The sequence below is a fragment of the Egretta garzetta genome, unplaced genomic scaffold (genome assembly GCF_000687185.1).
Source record: "Egretta garzetta isolate BGI_Z169 unplaced genomic scaffold, ASM68718v1 scaffold46, whole genome shotgun sequence".
Lineage (NCBI taxonomy): Eukaryota > Metazoa > Chordata > Aves > Pelecaniformes > Ardeidae > Egretta > Egretta garzetta.
In genome coordinates, this window is record NW_009260268.1 from 9,526,590 (window position 1) to 9,547,591 (window position 21,002).

General features: G+C 37.6%; 1 protein-coding gene and 1 long non-coding RNA gene across 6 annotated transcripts in view; one reads left to right on the forward strand and one right to left on the reverse strand.

The window, feature by feature from the left end:
• The window catches only part of CLOCK (clock circadian regulator), a 61,391-nt gene extending 43,361 nt beyond the window's left edge, over positions 1-18,030 (forward strand). For 4 of the 5 annotated variants that reach the window (XM_035897724.1, XM_035897722.1, XM_035897723.1 and 1 more), the window contains 13 exons: positions 843-961; positions 4,788-4,870; positions 5,094-5,200; positions 5,847-5,994; positions 6,215-6,290; positions 7,179-7,320; positions 7,697-7,797; positions 8,702-8,791; positions 9,648-9,806; positions 11,386-11,592; positions 12,864-13,072; positions 13,366-13,639; positions 14,950-18,030. In XM_035897724.1, the coding sequence (XP_035753617.1) occupies positions 843-961; positions 4,788-4,870; positions 5,094-5,200; positions 5,847-5,994; positions 6,215-6,290; positions 7,179-7,320; positions 7,697-7,797; positions 8,702-8,791; positions 9,648-9,806; positions 11,386-11,592; positions 12,864-13,072; positions 13,366-13,639; positions 14,950-15,129 (1,895 nt within the window). In that variant the 3' untranslated portion in view covers positions 15,130-18,030. The remainder of the gene's footprint in view (positions 1-842; positions 962-4,787; positions 4,871-5,093; positions 5,201-5,846; positions 5,995-6,214; positions 6,291-7,178; positions 7,321-7,696; positions 7,798-8,701; positions 8,792-9,647; positions 9,807-11,385; positions 11,593-12,863; positions 13,073-13,365; positions 13,640-14,949) is intronic. The other variant, XM_035897725.1, reaches the window with a different exon arrangement.
• On the reverse strand, positions 16,660-20,632 carry LOC118452659. Its single transcript, XR_004842457.1, has 2 exons — positions 18,106-20,632; positions 16,660-18,039 (listed from the first exon to the last, which is right to left on the reverse strand). It is a non-coding gene; the product is annotated as an uncharacterized LOC118452659 (long non-coding RNA).
• Between the last annotated feature and the right edge of the window lie 370 nt (positions 20,633-21,002).

Consider the following 21,002-nt stretch of genomic DNA (forward strand, 5'->3'; position numbering starts at 1 on the left):
AAACGGGCTGTCCCCCCCCCCCCCATTTCAATTCTGTGCTTTCACTGACAGGACTTACCACACAGATGAGTGGATGGGCCAGTACAGCTTTCCACACCAATTTCCTTCTCCCTTCCATTGAAATTATTTGTTTTAATTACATCCTAATATTATTCCTGTGTACTACGTCTCTTGTTTTGGAGTCACCATCATTAGAGCTTAGTAAAGATAAACTAAATTGATATCTGCTGGAAATGAAAGATAAGGTTAATCTGTTTTGAGGTCTGGTCCATCCTTTGCTCCCTTATGATCACTTCCAGCTCTGTGATTCAGTAAGTGGAATTTGTTTGTTCTCAGCTCAGTGTCCTGATTCTTCCATGTTCGTAATTGTTGCATCTTTGGCTGTTTTGTTACTCAGTTTTGTCTCCAGCTCATGTTGTCTGAACGCGATGGAAGCCTAGGAAAGAAATACCTCAAAGTTCAAAAGAAAAAATTAGCAAAAGCTGATAGAAACACTAGAGAGATTTTTGAAGCAGATGTATTCCAGCCATTTTTAGTAGTTACCAAGAAGGATTAGAATTGTTACTAGTTTCTTAAAACTGCTTTGTCACAGATAATATCTTCTTAACTGTAATTTTAGTTCTTTGAGAAGTTAGTTGGTGGTTGTGTTCCCATTACTACTGTACAACTAGTATTCCTGTGCATATATGTTTATATGTTATATGTAGCATTTTTCTTAACGCATGTTAAGTTATAAGCAAACCACACTAGATAAATATTGGTCTGTTTGTCTTGTGATATTACTGCCATTTTCCTCCATGCTTATATTGTAATCTGTGCTGACCTCATCTGTCTTCTGTCAGTTCCCAACTCAGCGCACAACGGTTTTGAAGGAACTATTCAGCGATCGCACCGGCCTTCATATGAAGACAAGGTTTGCTTTGTAGCCACAGTTAGATTAGCTACACCTCAATTTATCAAGGTATGTACAAATGAAATCACTTTTATATCATTTTTAAATGTACTCTGGACAGGAAAACTTCAGAGAGAATGCACACAACATTTCAAATACTATTAATGAAAACCATAGGGCATTTTATTATACGAAACTGAAAGTGTCTGTTTCTTTACATACAAATAGGTTAAATGTTATGCAAAGTATCAAATGAAGTTGCTATGGTGAGTCTCATTTCTGAATAGTCATATAAAATAGTAATACGCAAGGAATAAATGAAGTCCATAGGAGTATAATTTACCAAGTTTAACTTAAACACAATGAATGATAACACTGAGATTCCACTTTCACTGGAAAAATTAATAATTTTTGTTGGCACTTGAGTGTGAATTTTATGCGCCTGATCTTGCTGTAGTTTGACACAGAAGCAAATCTTTTAGGGCTTAATGAAAGCTTGAATTATTTGTCAGCAACTGAGAGTCAGGTTTGAGGTAATAAAGATATTTTGTTTTGTTTCAGTACAGTTTGCTTTTCAGTAACTCAGTTTTTTCAAGAGAACATTTTGCTTAGCTGCTAATGAACCGGGAGGGTATCTTTACAAGTTTAGAATTGGATGTGTGTGAAATTTATAGACTTTATAAGCCCATTCCTCAGAAAAATGAATCAAAATAAGTACTCGGGATAACAGTATAGGCTAGTCTGTGTTTGTGATTCAGATTACATGTTTTCTGCAAATATATTAGTCAAGGTACAGGATAGTCTACTATTGAACATTTGTTCTTACAATTCAGTTGTAAAGAAATGCCACGAAATGTATATGGCACATGGTTAAGCTGCTGTCTTGTTATGAAGGACTCTTTGAACATTTAAATATTCTGCATGTAACTTGAATGAACTAGTGTCTTAAGGTGAAGGCTTGGTGGTATCCTCTGAAGACATGGTCTACATACTTTGCACTTTGAAAGTGTAGTAGGGAGCCTGTGGAGAAAACATATAAACTTCAGTTCTGTCAGGCTGGATAGGAACTGGATCTCTCCAAACTGCATGCTGGAGTTTGTTGTTTATTTTTCTTGAACCCATAGATATCTCTCATCTGACACTTTTCTTCCCATGTGGGTCTAAATAATGTTCTTCCTGTTATGCCTACAGTTGGTAGAGATGTTATATGTGTGGGGTTTGCTTCATGAAATACTTGGGGAAAAAAGACCAACCCGGCAGTATTTGCAAATATATTTATCTTTTTAAGTTTGATAGTTCAGAATGTACTGTAGTAAAACTTTTGTGTTTTCTCCTTCTGAAAGGAAGTTGAGGAACATCCATTTATAATCTTGCAGGTCTTTCAGTCTCCTGAGGGTAAAAGCCTTACAGATTATACTCTGGCCAAACTTTCATTCCTCTTTACCTGAACTTCTGAGCCCCTAGTGCCTAAGGAAGCTTTCATGTTACAGAAGTTTTAAGATCCTCTCAAGGGTTTTGACTAGTGCTGTTCATCTGAGAAATATTCTTGTGAAGACAACTAACATAAGAGTGAAGACTTTTAATCTGACAATACTTGTTTGTAGTCTTTTGATACCTTCTGTTATTACTGAGGCTAGCATTGACTGGACTTTAGCAAATGAGTGTTGTGTCAGGAACTTTACCATCCCAGTAACTTTACTAACAGATGTGTGATGCAGCCAGTAATGAGATGTGTCTTTTAGTACTGGATTGCCTTATTTAAAGTGGAACCTGTCTGCTCATCTGCCACTTTTTCTCTTTATTTTGATGGTATATGGTTCTGTTTCTTTTTTTCTAGAATGTAATTTCTCAAGGATATACAGTGCTTTTGCAGAAAGCCGTAGTATTAATGAGAATAATCTCTGAAAGTTCACATTTTTGTTTTCTGCATATGACCCCACCACTTTTGTAACAAAATGTGCCACAAATTTTGCTCCCCAGTGAAGGGATTTGGCTGTACACTTTATTTAGAACATTTGTCTTGCATTTTGGCTGGTAAATGATTGAATCCTGTCAAGAAAGCAAGATTAATCTAGCCAAAAGGATTCTACCAGGATAATTTTTGTTACAAATGAAAGTCCTTTCTCTTCTAGATGCCTTGTTGACAACTTCAACAAGATTCCTTGTTGAACAATATAGCTTCTGCCCAGGGGTATTTTACAGTGGAATATCTGTAAATCGTTAATATAAATGCATTGAGTAATCAGATACTAACCTGATGCCAGCTCCTCTCTAACAGTGGCGTTTTTATTGTGATTTTACTGCCTGCACTTAAGTTGGTTTTGGTTTTGTTTTGACTTGTGCCAATATAATTAGATTAAAAGAAACAACAAATCAAAACTATATCTCAAGGATATATGCTTGCTCTGTCATATCTTTTACTTTGTTATGAGTGGTGCTTTATTGAATGCTGTAAGCTTAGGAAAGTAGAAGAGCTTTGGGGTTTAGGGGTAGTTTCCGTTTTGAAGGTTAAATCTTGCTAACTGGAAGTCACACCAAGAGTCACAGATCTGTGCCTAGAGTGATTTTGTTCATTATGTCCATCATATAACTCACTTTCTGGTCATTGTCTTTAAATTTTACACCGATGAAGTTGAGGAAAAAACATTGCCTAAATATGTTAACTTTTTTCTTTCATAGAAAGAGAACCTAAAAATATATATTTAAAGAACTGCAAAATATCCACTTAAACTCTTTGTATTATAACCTGAAAGAATGAAAAGGAAGATGGTCTCTTTGTAGGAACAACAGTTAGTCTTCTACTGTATTTTTCCACAGGATTATTTCAGTTATAGGTGTTTGCAGAGCAGCAGTGTGCTCATCTGTCCACATCTGTTGTGAATATTATGGCAGTGCAGCGGCAGCTTCCACACTGTAGTCTTTAGAAAACTGTTGTGGTATCTGATCATCAATAGATTCTACTGTCTTCCTGGCGACGGGAATACCATTGCAAGCTCCTACAGGTGTGACAAACGTGTACAGGTGTCCAGAAAAGAAACATTCACTGATCTCTAACTTTATTGTGGTTCTTTGAGGGGTGTATTTGTACATATGCATGTATTCCATCATCCATTTTTCTTCTTGTAAGGCAGTACTAGAGGTGTTTGCAAAAGAACCGACTGACTGGGGGTACTTACCTCTGTTCCCGTCTCAGCATGAGGCACAGTACTTGGTGGGGCATCTTTATGTCTCTGGAAGGGGCCATTAGAAACTGACTGACATGCACTGATTGCACATATGTCTGAGCAGAATACATTTAAAATTATGTACAGAACACCTTGAGGATTTGTTGTAATAGTGGAAATACAATCATTCTCTTACTGTTCATGAGTTCTAAAGATAAGAAGAGTGTGTTATTTGTAGTACATGTCTGTGCCCTCAAGACAAAGTGATTTAGAGTACTCTGTATTCACTAAAAGGAAGAATCCTATTCCTAAAGTCAGAATAGTGTGACTATCTTGCTAATGTTGTTTTTTACCCATTATAAGCATATACTGTAATGAGAGTATCTGGTGGGAGTGTTACATCTCTTCTTTTGCTTGTTACAAGTTAAAAGCATAACTGCAGGAACTATTGATTTCTGCTTGTACTACTGTTTGTAGACACTGAGCTTGAGTTTAATCTCACGCTGGGGTTGTTCCGTTTAAATCAACTGAGTGTCAGCCTGGCACAGCTGAGATTAGAGTCTACCTCAGTACTATACATCTAAACAAGCAAAACCAATGAAGCTGTCTAAAAATAACATTATAACCATTGTGAAGTTATCTACTAACTTTAGGTAAGTCTGAATTTCGAAAGAGCTTATGAATTAGAATAGAGCAGTTTTGAGAGAGATTTTTATTTTTTTACTTTTTAGGAAATGTGCACTGTTGAAGAACCCAATGAAGAGTTCACATCTAGACATAGCTTAGAATGGAAGTTCCTATTCTTGGATCACAGGTGCAATTCCTTCTATGTATAGCAGCAATAGTAGCTGAATCACAGTGGTGGCTATAATATATAGAGTTCACTAATCAGCATTAACTACTCATAGCTTGTGTTGGGTTTAATTTTTAATTTTTTTCAGAGCACATACTGTAAACAAGAAAAGTTATATGATGAAATAATTTTTGGTTGAGTTTTTGTGTGAAAATAAAATGACATTAATTTTTGTATTAATTAGGGCACCTCCGATAATAGGTTATCTTCCATTTGAAGTTTTGGGAACATCGGGCTATGATTATTACCATGTGGATGATCTAGATAATCTGGCAAAATGTCACGAGCATTGTGAGTATGACTAAGTTGCTACAATGAATGGGTGTGCTTTATAGATGTCGGTTCAGAGTTTGTTAAATTGTACAAATGTTGTAGTGATATTTGTGTTATATTTGAGTGAAGTGTCTTTACTCCCGGTCACTTGACATTATTGCACTGTTGATCTTCATTCCTTCATTTGATACAAAACTACAAAACAGATGTAACTTTAACTTACCATTTAGAGTTTTCATTGTGGTAAATTGGAGCACACACCACTATGACTAATACTTCTCCAGTTCTTCCAATAGCATTTAAAAGGCTCTGTGATGTTTAAAAAATGCAAAAACTCTTTAACAGAAGTGTGTAATAGAATGAACTTTCTGTTTAGCCTATGGTATTCTTTACAAAGCTGTATTTAAATTTTTTGCACACAAATTTTTCACAATATATAAAAAAAGCCAGAAAAATGGAAGTTTGAATTCTGCAGTTCTCTGAAAAATGCAGTATAAATCTTTTTTGGAAGAAAGCTACAGTTTTAAACCTGTTCTTAATCATTGTTGTAATACCGGATTTGGACATAGTTCTGGGCCATATGAAGCTAGGAAATAATGTTTATTATGTAATTCCAATATTTACAGACTGGAAAGACAGTAAACTTTATTCTTCACTTTTATAGTAATGCAATATGGGAAAGGGAAGTCATGTTACTACAGATTCCTTACAAAGGGTCAACAATGGATTTGGCTGCAAACACATTACTATATCACCTATCACCAGTGGAATTCCAGGCCAGAGTTTATTGTCTGTACGCACACTGTTGTAAGGTAAGTTAACTTCTAAAAGTCTGTATTAGAGAAGTTCTAATGGCATGGGAGCTGTATTGCTGGTGTTATTGGAGGTAGAGAAATCATAACAGTTTAAAGAATCATTGGAAAACTTCCTGGGATACTTTGTAAACACAGTGACTCTGAGGATTTTGGGGTTTTAGGTATGTTTTTTAAATCATCCAAGAATATAGTAGTCATACTTGGTTTGTTCTTCTAGTTATGCAGAAGTTAGAGCAGAAAGACGACGAGAACTTGGTATTGAGGAGTCTCTTCCAGAGATAACAGCCGATAAAGTGAGTGTCTTATATAATTTTTCTTTACCTCTTCTTTCTTTCATACTGAAAATAATATTTAAGCAAATACACAGCAGCAAGAAGTGTTTTGTCCTGTTACAGATAAATTAATTATTCTGATCTCTAAATATAACTATTTAAAATTACCAAAGAAGTCTAGGAAGGGTGTTTGTTTAACTGTATTTTGCCCTGAACACTTACCCTCCTTTTTTCAGGAGTTCATGTGCATGTAGTTACAACATGGCAACATCCACAAGTCCTTAAGATCCGATTCCTGCAGAGTTTGATTCATAAATAAATGTTCTTCCTTAGTGGAAGCACCCATAATCTGAAAAACACTCAAAGATGGCTCAGAGGAATTCACAAGAGGAAGACAGGAGCTGTTCTGTTGTGTGACTCTGTCCCATTTCTTAGAAGTATACAAAATTAATTTTGAATTAATGTCCTTGGAAGCTCACTGGGTCTTAGATAAGCCAGCTTGTGTAGATGCTGTGTCGTGTTTTCCCCTGGCAGTTCAGCAAGTTTCATTTGACAGTGCTCCTTCTAGTGGAATTAACTCATCCTTCCTCAAAAGAATAAGGAGGTCACTCATTACACAGGTGTTCAGAGTGAATTGAGTTGCTAGAGAAGGGTCAACCCAGCAATCAGCTTGTGGCCAATGTCTGCATGCATTTTGGTTTCTAGGCTTACCTGGCTTTGGTTTGGTTTCTTTTCCAAGGATAAAAGCTGAAAATGGAAACTGAGCTTCCAGATATCAACCAGGCCAATACTTCTGCACAGTGTAAGGGGGTTGATGAGGCACAGCCTGGTCTTAGATGTTTACTAACAGAAATGTGCATTGTGTGTCGAATCAGATAAAACAATTGTTGTTTGTGTGTGTCTCTTCAGGGTCAAGACTCTGGGTCTGACAATCACATAAACACCGTGAGTCTCAAAGAAGCACTGGAAAGGTTTGATACTAGCCCCACACCTTCTGCTTCCTCCAGGAGTTCAAGAAAATCTTCACATACTGCAGTATCAGATCATTCATGTAAGCACCAACTGTTGAAAATAGAATTGCCTTCCTAGTGAAGGCTTTTTCTACTTTACTTACTTTAATTAAATGGGTAACTAGCTGTTAATCATCATTTTGTGAAGTGTGCAAATGAAAATGTCCTTTTTGATGGTTCGTAGATCTGCTGACTACTCAGATTTTCAGAGGTTGTATAGTGACTTCTAAAAGTACAATAGCAGCCTATTTCAGTCCATCAAATTGCATTATTGTTGTATAGTTCGGGTAAAAAAAAGAGTCCAAGCCTTAAGCTTCTTTTTATTCATTAAATGCTTCCTGTGATTTGATTATTGCATTGCACAATTGACATTACTATTAACATGCCTCTTTCTGTTGTAACTCTGTATGTTGCCAGCAACACCAACTAAAATGATGGTGGACACTAGCACTCCTCCAAGGCAAAGCTTATCTGGTCATGAAAAGACTGGGCAAAGAAGATCATCTCTGAGTAGTCAGGTAACTTCAGAGAAAAATTTTGTACTTAATCAGTGTAATTCACCTTTAAAAGGTATTAAATCCAGATCACCTTTGTTTTATTTCTTCTGAAAACACATAATTTAAACTGTAACTGTTTCACTGGGAATATGCCATTGTCAGAACTGCATCATCAATATGCAACTTGGGTATATTACATTTTAAGGGAATACAATGATTAAGTGTGTAGTATTTAGTTTTTGTCATTAGGGTTTGCAAGACTGCTTTCATTCACACGTAACTTCTTTCTATGAGTCTGCATTTTTAATTTGTCTGTATATCTATATAAGCAATTTTATATATATATATATATAAAATTGCCAATGTAATGCTGTGTATCCCTATAAAGAATTCATGTAGATTAATGACTAAGGGTATTAGTGAATACTTTCATATACTTTCTGAAATCTTGGTAACATGAGAAAATGTCATGCTCCATGTACTTGGTGCTCATGTTCCAGTTGAACTAATACATTCACTTCAAAAATAGAATGCTTATTAAAATACGCATTTTTTTTAAAAATTATTAGTTTAAGAATAAATCAAAGTTGTCAACTTCCAAACTTGTTGAAAAAATTTTTCCCCTTACTACAAATAAGACTTTTAAAAAACAGTTGTAATTGTAATTTCTGTTTTTCTGTTTTAAACCTACTGCTTTTGTCTATTTTAGCAGTGGAAATGTTATATATATATAATGTATATAATCAATTGCACCTGTGTTCTTAATTCTCTAATATTTAAGGTTACATATTTCAGGAAATGTTTACTTGTTTTTATCCTATGTTCAGTGAGGCTATTTTGGAATTGACCCTTTATGTAAAGAAATATTCATGTCAGGTATGAAGTTCATTGTCTTCTAGTTACAGAACAATTTTTTAAATCCTAGTCTTTAAGCTCCCAGTCTCTTGGACAACCAGTAGCACAGCCAACGATGTCTCAGCCTGCAACTTTACAGCTCCAGTCTGGCATGTCCCAGGTATGGATTAAGTTGTTCTATTGTTTATTATTTTTAAATAGTCATGTTCTGAATATAAGGTTAATTTATCTTTCGGAAATTGAGTTCTTGGGTGCCGAAGTCACCTTTAACATTATTCTCTTGAGATGAGCAAATTCCCCAGTTTGACACTCTTCCTTTATTTTTTCTTCCTGTTATTTGTATGAATATGGCTTTCAGTCATGGCCATTAGAAACGTAGATAACACAAGCTAAAATATTTTAGGATATGAATTTAAAAATCCATCTACTAGGCTGTTAACTTTCTACACATCTGCTTGTAACACAAGGCAACTTAGTCTATGAAATAATTTTCTGAAATAAGAACAGTGGTATCAGGTCCAGCTGAAGATGTGTCCTGTAGATAGGACATAAGTACTAAAAGGTTTTATTGACTTGTCAGCTGTAGCAGATGCCTAGGCAAGAAGTGGCAAACACTCTGTGGGCTCAGCCTTCAGCAGTTTGTGACTGAGAGTATTCCCAAGTTATTTGCATGCGTTTTAGCTCTGGGTGATTTTTTTTGGTAAACTTGTGCAATTCTAATTTTTAACCTGAGAGAGCTTTAACATCTGGAGTACCATGTAGATTACTAAGGCTTTTTATAGTCTTGGTGATTTGGACACCCGTCAATTTCTTTTGCTATGGATTTTTTTTTTTTAGTTCACCAATTCTGGTGCATCAATTTAATGTGAGTTCTGTGACATTTTCGTACTAATGAATTTGTCCTCGTATTATGGTTATTAGCAGTTTAAAAAGCTACTGTGGAGGAGTATATTTACTGCTTGTAAATAAAATGTCATTATTTTTGCTCAGCTTTTCATTTATTCATTGTACTACAGCCCGTGTTTCAGTTTTCAGCTCAATTAGGAGCTATGCAGCATCTAAAGGACCAGCTAGAGCAAAGAACACGCATGATAGAGGCAAATATTCATCGCCAGCAGGAAGAGTTGCGTAAGATTCAAGAGCAGCTTCAAATTGTCCATGGTCAAGGACTCCAGGTGAGTTAGTATAACTCTTACAGTATAACTCTTACAGGTTTGATCTGTAGAGAATTTAGGCATCTAAAAGGAGACTTGGGCACTTAATTCCACAAAGTGATCCTCCTTACCCCCTGTCAGCTGCCATCTGGACCTAATGTGCCTAAAATCCATAGCATCTGAGGCTACTGTTCCTGAGGTACCTGCCGTTTTGCTTCTGAATGTATCTGGAAGTGCCCCAGTGTATCTTCTCAGTGTCGAGCAGCTCAAGCCTAGCTTTTGCCTAAACTTAAATGTAAGAGGTTGCAGTGGTTGTTACTTCTTGCACTTCTTTGCAGCCATTACAGTATTCATCAAAAATGTGCAAGATAAGCATTTATTTCCCGTTTTAGCTCAAGGGTGTCAAATTCATACCTTTTGTTTCTTAGATGGTCCTAAATATCAGGCTGTGGTCCTCCCACACACCCTTCTGGTGAAGTGGTTCTACTTTGCATGGTGTACTGAAGTAGTTACTAAGCCAGAAAGACAAGAAGTCTGGAGGATGCATTACTCAGTCTATCAGCTGACTACCTGATTTCTGTATTTTAACCAGTATATTTTTTTCTACTTTTGTCATTCTTTTTTTAGCAGCTATCTTTGGAAGAAAAGAATGATCCTATTGGGTTTTTCAAGTAAAAAAACCAAACAACCAAACAAATAAAAAAAAACCCAAACCTAAACAAAAACCTAAAATACACCTTAAGGAAAGAATATAAATATTCTCAGTATGAACTGTGAATAAAGAGTAGAAAAATTTACTTTCTGGAAGTACAGAGTATGTTGCTTAAATTCTGTTAAAGAGTAGGATTTTCTGGCATGTGCAGTTTTCAGTGTTTTATTGTGTCTAGTATAAGCCTGCCAGCAGTAGACTGCCTTATAGATGCCTCAGAAGGAGAGAGATGCACAGACCTCTTCCCACGCACTGTGGAGGGACCTTATTCAGGACTGAGGAAACTAGGGAAAAATATCCAAGTGCTGCACATTCTACTTTATTACCCTGATTTGTTGCAGTGTTGGGCCTAACTTTTGTAATGACTCGAATATTTTTGTGCTGAATTCATTTTATTACAGTGATGTTGGAAAATTCAGTATAATCATTATGACTTCTTGATTGCCAAGGAAGATTATGTTCTTGGTGCTATGCCTGGACCTACTGATTCTGAGATTTTCTTCATTTGAATTAGTTTCACTGCTGGAGATCCTACAAATAGAAATGTGATCTTGAATACATTTTGTTTTTAGACAGTTGTAGACTACATTACAAGTTAGTCTCTAAGTAGTACCTTTTCCTTAAGAACAAATATTAAATAATGTTTAGGGCTCTAGAAATCAGGATTCTGATTCTTATCTTACCAGTTACAGCAGAGTCTCTGAATACTGACCCTATATGGGGAGTTGGGCCTTTTGCTCTTGGTTGCAGTGCTGTTTCAACACCTCTGATAACTAAGATGAAACTTTATCTTATATTGATTTAAAACAATTAGGTTTAGTTTCTCTAAAACATCTTGAATAATTCACAGATTTTCTTTAAAAGCTAACTTGTGGATTTTTTTTTTTTAAGATGTTCTTGCAGCAGTCAACTTCTGGACTCAATTTTGGTTCTGTGCAGCTCGCTTCTGGAAATTCTTCAAATGTTCAGCAGCTTACACCAATAAACATGCAAGGTCAGGGTGTTCAGACTAATCAAACTCAAAGTGGGATGAACACAGGCCATATAAGTACTCCACACATGATACAGCAGCAGCCTTTGCAGAGTACTGCAACACAGGTAAAATTCTCATTATTGATTTTGTTGGATAGAATATATACTCATAACCATAGCTTCCCTGATGTGCCTCTCCCAATTTTTTTTTGAACAACGTCCTTAGAATCGTATTAATTTTTTCATGTTCCAGGTTTTACAATTGAAATGCATTTCTGTGCTTCCTAATGTAATTTCAGATCTTGTTTTTATTTTAAGACATAGGTATGTAAATAATTAATAACAAGTAGCTTTTTGGAAAGACTGGTACTAAGAAAACTTTTAGCTTGCCTTTTTTGAATGGCTATGACTTGTCTGTTGACAGAACACATAACAAGAGATTTGTACTAGGTGAGCTTGAAATCCAGTGTCCAGGCAGTGGTCTAGAAGAAATACCTAGAAAAGCATAGGAACAGGACAAGCATATGTTGGTGCTTCTGCAGTTGACTTTTCTACTCTTCAGCAATTTCGGTCAGATGCCAGAGGTGTATCACAGCTGTGATGTAATAGCCTTTGATGGATTTTTCTTCTATGAGTTTATCCAGTTCCTTTCAATTCTGTGTAAACTTCTGAAATCCACAGTATCTCATAGTGAGTTCTACAGCTTTACTTTCTGTGAAATATGGTTATGTTTGTTTTGTAAACCTGCCATCCAGCTCATATACTGGGAAACACATTGAGCAGCTATTCACTTTTCATCTTCTCAGTTATCCATGATTTCAAAGTTCTCTGTCACACGTATCTTCATAGAAGCCCGTTCTTCAAGCTGAATGCTTCTAATGGGTTTGTCCATTTTGTGTATGGAGGCTCCTTATACCTCTGATCTCTGTGGTCACCCTCCTCTGTACCTTTATCCAAATTCCATACTTTCTTTTTGAGATGTGTGAAGAGGCAGACTAGTGGTGGACAGTGTTGTCATCTCGGCAGTAAGCTAGTTCCAAACTTTGAAGTAAGAAATCGATTGACGTGATGTGTACGTTTTAGTCTGTCTGACACAGAGATGCTCAAGGCATGGAAAATAGGATCTTGAAAAAATGGTATGCAAGTAGCTGAAAAATTCAGGAAAAAAAATAACCTGAAGAGGATAGGATATTGATCTTAGATTTTTGGATGCCTGAGGGTCAGTGCCACCTCCAAATCCTCACTTGGTAGAAATACCTGTCAACTTTAAGTTAAGAATTCATTTGTAATAGAAGAACATTGGCAGCTGTGAAGTATTGGCAATGACAATGAGGAGGACAGCCATAGTATCTGGCTATTTTCAAATTACCATCTCATCAAATGTTTTTTCTTTTCAGCATAATCAACAAAATGTGCTTAGTGGACACAGTCAACAGTCTTCTCTTGCCAACCAGTCACAGAATGCAGTCTCAGCACCTTTATATAACACTATGGTGATTTCTCAGCCAACAACAGGAAACGTAGTCCAGGTTCCCTCTAGCTTACCACAGAACAATAACCAGAATGCTGCTGCAGTAACCACTTTTACACAGGATAGACAAATCAGGTAAATCTTCAAGCGCAATATTCAGATGACTTGCTATAACGATATGCTTACATAGCTACATCATATACAAAAGGAACTAAAGTAGTGTTAAAAATCACGTGATTTACTATTTTAACTATACATGGATACAACTGTTAAACTAAACTTTGCCCAAAGTAACATGTTAGCAGGCTTATCAAAACCCATGTTGTTATAGCAAAGTATGAACCTGACAAATCTGCTTTCCTCTAGTACAGGTGGTACTTGATTTTTTTTTTCCTAAAGGGACTCCAAATGTCTTTTTCCATTAACAGATTTTCTCAAGGTCAGCAACTTGTAACAAAACTTGTCACGGCCCCAGTAGCATGTGGAGCAGTAATGGTACCAAGTACTATGTTTATGGGACAGGTGGTGACAGCTTATCCCACTTTTGCTGCCCAACAGCAGCAGCCACAGACTTTGTCAATAACGCAGCAGCAGCAGCAGCAGCAGCAACAGCAAAGTCAGCAAGACCATCAGCAGCAGCTCACCGCAGTCCAGCAACCAGCTCAGCCACAGCTGACCCAGCACCCCCAACAGTTCCTACAGGTAATGCAGCATTCTCTCCAAATTTTTAGAATTTGTAGTGTCAGGACACGGAGTCCTGACACTTTAGCATTGCTAGCTTATCCTAGGGGTGCTTTATCTGAAAACAGAGTGCTTAAAATAGTAACCTATGAACAAGCCTGAGGTACAAGATAAGTTTATTCCATAGACATTCTCTAAAATCTTGCTGCTTAAAGGAGAGGTAGTCTTTCCTGCAATTTCACTCTATGCTTGGTCCTATTTTATATCTTTGAATTGCTGCGCTTGATTGAGCATGGGATGAAAAACAGTTTGCACGTTCCTTGCATTCACATATTAATGTAAGAAGGTATGAGAGATGATCTCAAACTGAATTGGTTGGTCTGGAAAGCAGCATGCAGCCCAAAGCAAGACATGGCCCCGTAACACGAAGCAAGAATGTCTAGGCTACAGGGGAGGCTGAGCACCAAGTAACCTTGTAAGCAGAGAACAGAGAAGAACCTTGGATTAGTGGAGAAAGAAGAGAGACCGGATCAGAAGAGAAGGCAGACAAAACCCAGGGAGTTTAGAGACAGATAGGAAACGCCTACAAAAATAGAAGAACCAGAAGGTAGGAAGAATCGATGGGGAAATCTGTTGCCATTTGTTGATTCCAGTTATTCACTGGCACATAGCTCACCCAGCAGGTGGTATTGGTGAGGGAGATGTAGCGGTAGCTAGAACACTAGAGAAGTGCCTCCGAGAAGACATGGGTTAAAAAAAAATCTTAATTTGGTCTCTATCTTTCTTTGGAGAAGGCAAGATCGAAGTCCATGTAACTATCACAACGTAGTTTGTGCACATTCTTAACATTCTGTAGCTACTCCAGGAATGTAATTTTTTTTTGTTGTTGTTCTTTGAGAGTATAATTAAAAATCTTTATTTTGCAAGTATTTCTTCTTTCTCACTGTGTGTGGTCTCCCATTTGCACTAAATGAGGGATCCTGTGCATGGGTGGAATATATACAAATGCAGTGAGTAATTGGAGGCTCAGCCTACATTTATATGCGCAAGGAATGGTTATGGTTCTGTTTAGGGCTGAGTAAAATTGCCATGTGTTCCTACCCATTGTCATGGGAAATTACAAAGACCAGTTACAGCTGCTTTATTAATTGGTCAGATGCTCTAATTAACTTTATTGGTATGAACTAATCTTTGCATTGTTTGCTCAGCTTAAAGGACCAAATCAGAAGTTTATTTTCATTGAACCCTTGTGAAAGTTAAAAAGCCACTAGGCCTGCGTTTCTCAGGAAACGCAGCAGGAAAAATAATCTTTTCCTATTTGCGTGTTTTAGACATCCAGGTTACTTCATGGAAATCAGTCAGCTCAGCTCATCCTCTCTGCTGCTTTCCCACTACAACAAAGCACTTTTACTCAGTCCCACCACCAGCAGCATCAGTCGCAGCAGCAGCAGCAACTTTCGCGACACAGAACTGACAAGGTGACTGATCCTTCCAAAGTTCAGCCACAATAGCGTGGGGCTCTGCCTCTTTTTGAAGCAAACTGCCGGGAGGGGGCTGCTCCACAAACAGTTGCACTGAGGCTACCGAGGTAGCAGCACGAAGGCTTTCTAACACCACGGTGTGGAGACCTACTTCTAACTTCTGGAATCTGTTAAGAAAAGCCACAAGGTGATGATGGGGGACATGGCCAACTTTGATAGTTGCCCCAGTGTCTGTGTTCTAAAGGATTCGCTGCCATGTGTTAATTTGTCCAGGTGAAATCTTAAAATGTGACTGAAATGAGAGGGAGGTTGAAAATACTGGTATTTTTATCAATCCTGTACATTTTTAAAGTATTCAAATGGACATGGAGCAATTGTTCGAATTAGCAGAAAAAAATGCCAGAAATATAGTCCAAAAACCATCTAATTTTTTTCAGATGATTATGGGACAGTAAATATTTTGAAAATGTTGTGTGAAATCCAGTTCTCTGTTGTACAGATGCTGTAAAATATTGTGTATATGTCTGCATAAAAGGAGAAAGAGCAAAATATTTTATATGATGCATGAAAATGTAATCTGTTATTTGTAGGTTTGAATATGTTTCCCTAAATTCTCACGCCATACTCAGACTAATGTTTTCCTCTGTTCTACCCTTTTGTTTACAACATGATGCATCATTATTTTCACCCTTAATGTGGGCACAAGTCTCTTGTTTGTGCTTTGTCTGTGATGTCAGGGTTTGTTCAGTGAGGTATAGTGTGTTGGTTAGTTGACTTCTCGAGGTTAAATTATTGATGAAGCTGTTTGAACTGGTGATCATGCATCAGGGTTCAGGACATTCAGATTCATGAATATCATCCATCATTTCATAATTAATTCATCATTTTATTTGAAAAATAGGAATTTGCACTGCTTTCTTGCGGATGGTTTGGAATTTTATTCCCCAAAGCTATCTTTTGATATAGTTCATAGTTGGAAATATTTATGTAAAAGGTTTAAAAAAAAAAAAAAAGACAGTAATTTTCAAGAATGTTTCAGTTATAGGAGTAATTTGCACAAAAATATATTTACATTTAATAACCTTTTGGGCACTTTTTAACCACTTTCTCTGTGGTGAGAATTGTAACTTGTTAAAATATGTTGGAATCTTTTTATTCTCCTTCAAAAACCAGTCAGAACTAATTCAGGGTCATTTTAACAACAACAACAAAACCCATAGTGCCTTGATTTTAATTCAGGTGATAATGTTGAACATCTTGAATTACAACGTCTTGAATCTGTAACCATTTTCAATTTTGAAGTCTTAGTGCATCGTCAACCAAACTCGTGTATCTACTTCATAGCTATTTCTGTATTGTGTTGATTTTAATAATGGTCTGAGCTGAGAGCATGAGCATTTTTGAGTGGTACTCCCCCTCAACCACTAGCCAGAAACAGAGGAGTCTATAAAATCTCAGACCTTAGAGGTAATACTCTTAAAAGATGAAAAAATCTAAAATTCTAGATTGCTCCCTCTGCAGGAGGAGGAACAGTAGGCTGATTTTTTTGTTTTGGTTTGGTTTTTTAATCATTTTTGTAGCATTTAAAGCGTGTGTTGGGGGAGACCATGATTGCATTTTACACTACCAGGCTATTGATTTAAGAGATATCACTGAACTAAGACTTCAGAAGGCAACTTCACTTTATAAAGAAAATAAAAAGTTCCAACAGATATGATGTGCTATTTTAAGTAAATGTTCAGTAGGTTTTTATGGTACTAGTTTGTGGAAGCCAGAACTTCAGAGGAAAATGAATAAATGCTGATAGATCTGATAGTTGAAAAGAAAAACAGTAAAAGCAGTTAAAATTAGTACTAGGGAGAGAAAGCTGGATTAATCTTGAATACTGAGGAGGAGCTGAATGAATGTAACCAAATGGTGATGGACTATTTTGTAGTCTGAAACAGTTTGATTGTATTACTGGATGAACCAAACCCGCAGGAAGGTAACACCCGCTTAGCCAAGCGTTTGGTACAGCTGGCTGCGTTTTGAGGCCGGCCTTTGCCTCTGCACGTGTCCCACCGTTAGGTCGTTGTTATTCCCCGGTTATAAAGCAGGAGTTTGGCACCAAAAAGCACAGTAGTGAACACGGAAGGAGAGTGTGAGGAACACAGTACCAAAGAGAATCGGATTGCGTTCTGCTCCAAGAAGCCTCCTGCAGCCTGGAGCAAGGAACAGATGCCAATACCAAACATAGCAAGGAACAATTCCCCTTCTGTAAAGGGGTTTCTGGCATTCTCTGGGCTGGAATAATTGTCAGAAACCTGTTGCGGTAAAGTTCGATGTAAAGAAATCCGGCCTTGCTCTACTATCCCTACCACGCCACTCCAAACTAAGCTGCGCTGACTAGAGGTCTGTGCTATCAGTACTTTTGCTTAATGGAAAGTAGGTTAGACGATAAAAAAATTTTTAACCAATTACAATAATAATATAGCACTAAAAAAGAAAACTGGGAGAGCTTTAATAGTGCTGTTGGAACTATTGAATAGCAGTAAAATAGGTTTATTAAGCTATTATACTGAGAATTACAGAAAATAGAGATACCAGCCAGCCAGTTAATGATGCAGCTTTTTATACAAGCTTTGTCTAAACTTCTCTTCCCGTTTCCCCCTTCCCAAATTACTCTGGTGTGCTGCTATAGGTCTGTCAGTAAAAAGGCTAAACTAGATGAGAGGGAAACCAGAAGATGACAATAGCATGGCTGCTGAAAGAGGACTAGAGCAATGTACACTTTGATCAGGAAGCTTCTTGTAACCTCAGAGAGAGGTCATTCAGTCGCAGAACGACCAGCTAGGGGAGAAGGTCTAGGAGATGGGGGAATTCAAAGAAACTGGAAAAATACAGCACGCAGTTGAAAAATGCCCACCACGAATCGGGCGACCTTTTCACAAAAGTGAGTACCTAGGACTTGTGCGCCGATGAGGATGCTTTGTTTCACAGCTATGACCTTTTCACAAAAGTGAGTACCTAGGACTTGGTCCAGATTCTGTGCGCCGATGAGGATGCTTTGTTTCACAGCTAATGACTAAAAAGCGTATTTTTAAAGGGCCTGCAGCTTCCCCTGTTGCTGAATCAGTTGCTGAACTGTCCTTTATTTTTAGGGGGAGGAGGACCGGGGTATTGCCTCTTTCTTAATCAGCCTTTTGCTTCCGCCCGACTTGTTTACTTCAGTCGTAGACTTATTTGCAACATCCTAATAAATAGCACGGTAACGAATGCTGTGACGCTGCAGGTTCTGGAGCTGAAACGTTAGAGAGTGACTCTGACGGGAGGGCAGGCGTCCGGCGAGGAGAGGATTGTAGTTACGGAGAAAGGGGCTGGTGGTAGATAACGGGGCGAAAAAGCCAGCAGCGTTGCATGGAGTTGAGGAGACAGACGTTGTTTGCCTATGACGGGCAAGGATTTGAAGAAAAGCTTCTAGGATAACTTCAGAGAAAAAGAATATAGCTATTTTTATATTATATTTAATATATATTATATTTGTATATAAATACGAAAGGATTCTAGTAGGAGCTCTCCATATGCCTTCCATTTCATCTAGAAGGTTTACCTTCTGCACTACGGTTCCAGCGTGTCACCACCTTCTGTGGGCACCTTGCCTACTGCCAAACACCAAAATTAGTAACCCAGTATCCTTACAAGAGATAGGTTTCATTTCAGCTTTATGTAAAAATGAGTAAAACCAAGCTATATCAGGCAGTTTTTCACAGAAAAGGAAATTCTCTTAAGACTCAAATAGCACTTTCTCTTTTTTTTTTTTTTTTTTTGAGTAATGACAAGCACTTTACTGAAGAGACTATTTGAAAACCAGTTTATTTCTTTAGTCAGTGAAACTGTTGAAAAGGGGGGCATCGAGGAATAACATGCATAAAACTGTCAAGAGAGACATTTCTGGAAAATGTTTCTTTAATATGGTGATCCTTTGAGGCTCAAAGTGCAAGATTAAAAAGGCTTCTAAAACCAGTTGGCTTTGTGTTTTATCTGGCCAGGGGAAGGGATTAGCGATGACGGCTTCCTTGGAAGGAGACTTTTTAAGTTGCACAGTTGCCTATGAGAGAGAATCATCCGGAGGCTCATTTGCCTGCTCGGTAATTCTAAGTGTCCCTTAGGATTATAACTTGTGTGTGAAAACGTGCTGAAGGTTTAAAGATGTGGCCTTTTTCAAATGTTGGAGTCGATTAGAGAACTGTTTGTATTTTCTGAGATTGAACCCAGGTATTGTTATGAGTGTTTTAAATGTCGTGGCATCAGGAGATGTCGAACATGTCAGAGTCCTAAGTTTCTCTATTTGAAATCATTATTAAAATCAGATGTACAGTCAGAGGGCTGGAAAATGGGTATTTTGATTAAAAGGGAAAAGAGACTAGTTTTAATAATTAACCTTTTATTTTTTTACTTATCCCTGGTGGAAAAAGGTGAAGAGAACTAAGTGAATCTGGATGTAAAAAGACATATTTAAACAAATCATAGTAGATGAGACAACTGTGAGAGACCTTTTGAAATCGTCTTGGTTGTCCATGAGACTGGATAGTTGCTTTTTCACTATCATGATTTTTTAACACTACATTCCTTGTTGTCTTCTTTTTTCGTTTGGTTTTTTTTTGTTTTTTTTTTTTTTAAACAGGTGATTTTAAGCTCTGCTATGCTTCATGCTATGTCATCTGCATGAATTTTGCCAGCATGATATTCTATATTCAAAGAAATTGTACCTAAATAAAAAAAAGGGAGGGGAGGGAAATCACAAAACAAAACACTGTGTCTGAACAAAATACTGTATGGCCTAATCTAGAGACCCCAGCTGCGACCGAGAGATGCTGCATTCGTAGACAATCAATGGGTAATTATTTATGAAACACTTCTGGGAATGGTCTTAAAAGATGTTACTGCTTTGAAAGCAGTCGGTGGGTTGTCTTTTTTTAACAAGAAAGGTAAAAATTATTTATTTTCAAATATATCAGAATGAATTTTGAGTTTTTAAGCAGTGTTGATTTCACAGTGTCTTGGGTTTCAGTTTTGTATTTTTTTAACTGGCATTAGATTTGTATACGTAAAAGAACCAACAGAAAAACCCTAGTGCCGCTCATATTGACGTCAGGAAATGTAGATACAGTTCCCTGGTGTTCATGTGATCATTACTAACTGTCAATTTTTTAACTGAATAAATGTAACTCATTTAAAATTTCGCTTTTTGTAGCTTCTAAGGTTCTAGAAGTTTTTTTTCTTAAGTTGCTTGATGTCAGTTTTATCCAAGTTTCGCAGTGAAGCGCTCTCTTACCCTTCCCACGACTGTAACAAAGGCGCTCTCTCTCTCCCCCCCCGCCCCGTCCACAGAACCGACGTGCGAGAAGCTGCTTGATGTCAATTTTACCTCCCCCCCACCCTTCCCCAGACAAATGACTTGTGAGATTTCAGTAAAAATGCATACTGTATTTTTTTTTCTTTGTCTTCTCTCTGTATCTCTTCATAAATTGACACCTATCCTGGTTTAACCCCAGCCAGCAGCTCGGCCCCACCCAGCCACTTGCTCGCTCCCCCCACAGTGGGATGGGAGAGAGAATCAGAAGGGTAAAAGCGAGAACTCGTGGGTTGAGATAAAGAGAGTTTAACAGGCAAAGGAAAAGCCGTTCACAGAGGCAAAGCAGAACCAGGAATTCATTCCTTGCTTCCCATGGGCAGGCAGGTGCTCAGCCATCCCCAGGAAAGCAGGGCTCAGTCACGCATAACTTTGGTGACTTGGACAACAAAGGCCATCACTCCGAATGTGCCCATTCCCCCCCCTTTCTTCTTCTTCCCCCAACTTTAGATGCTGAGCATGACATCATATGGTGTGGGACATCCCTTTGGTCAGTTGGGGTCAGCTGTCC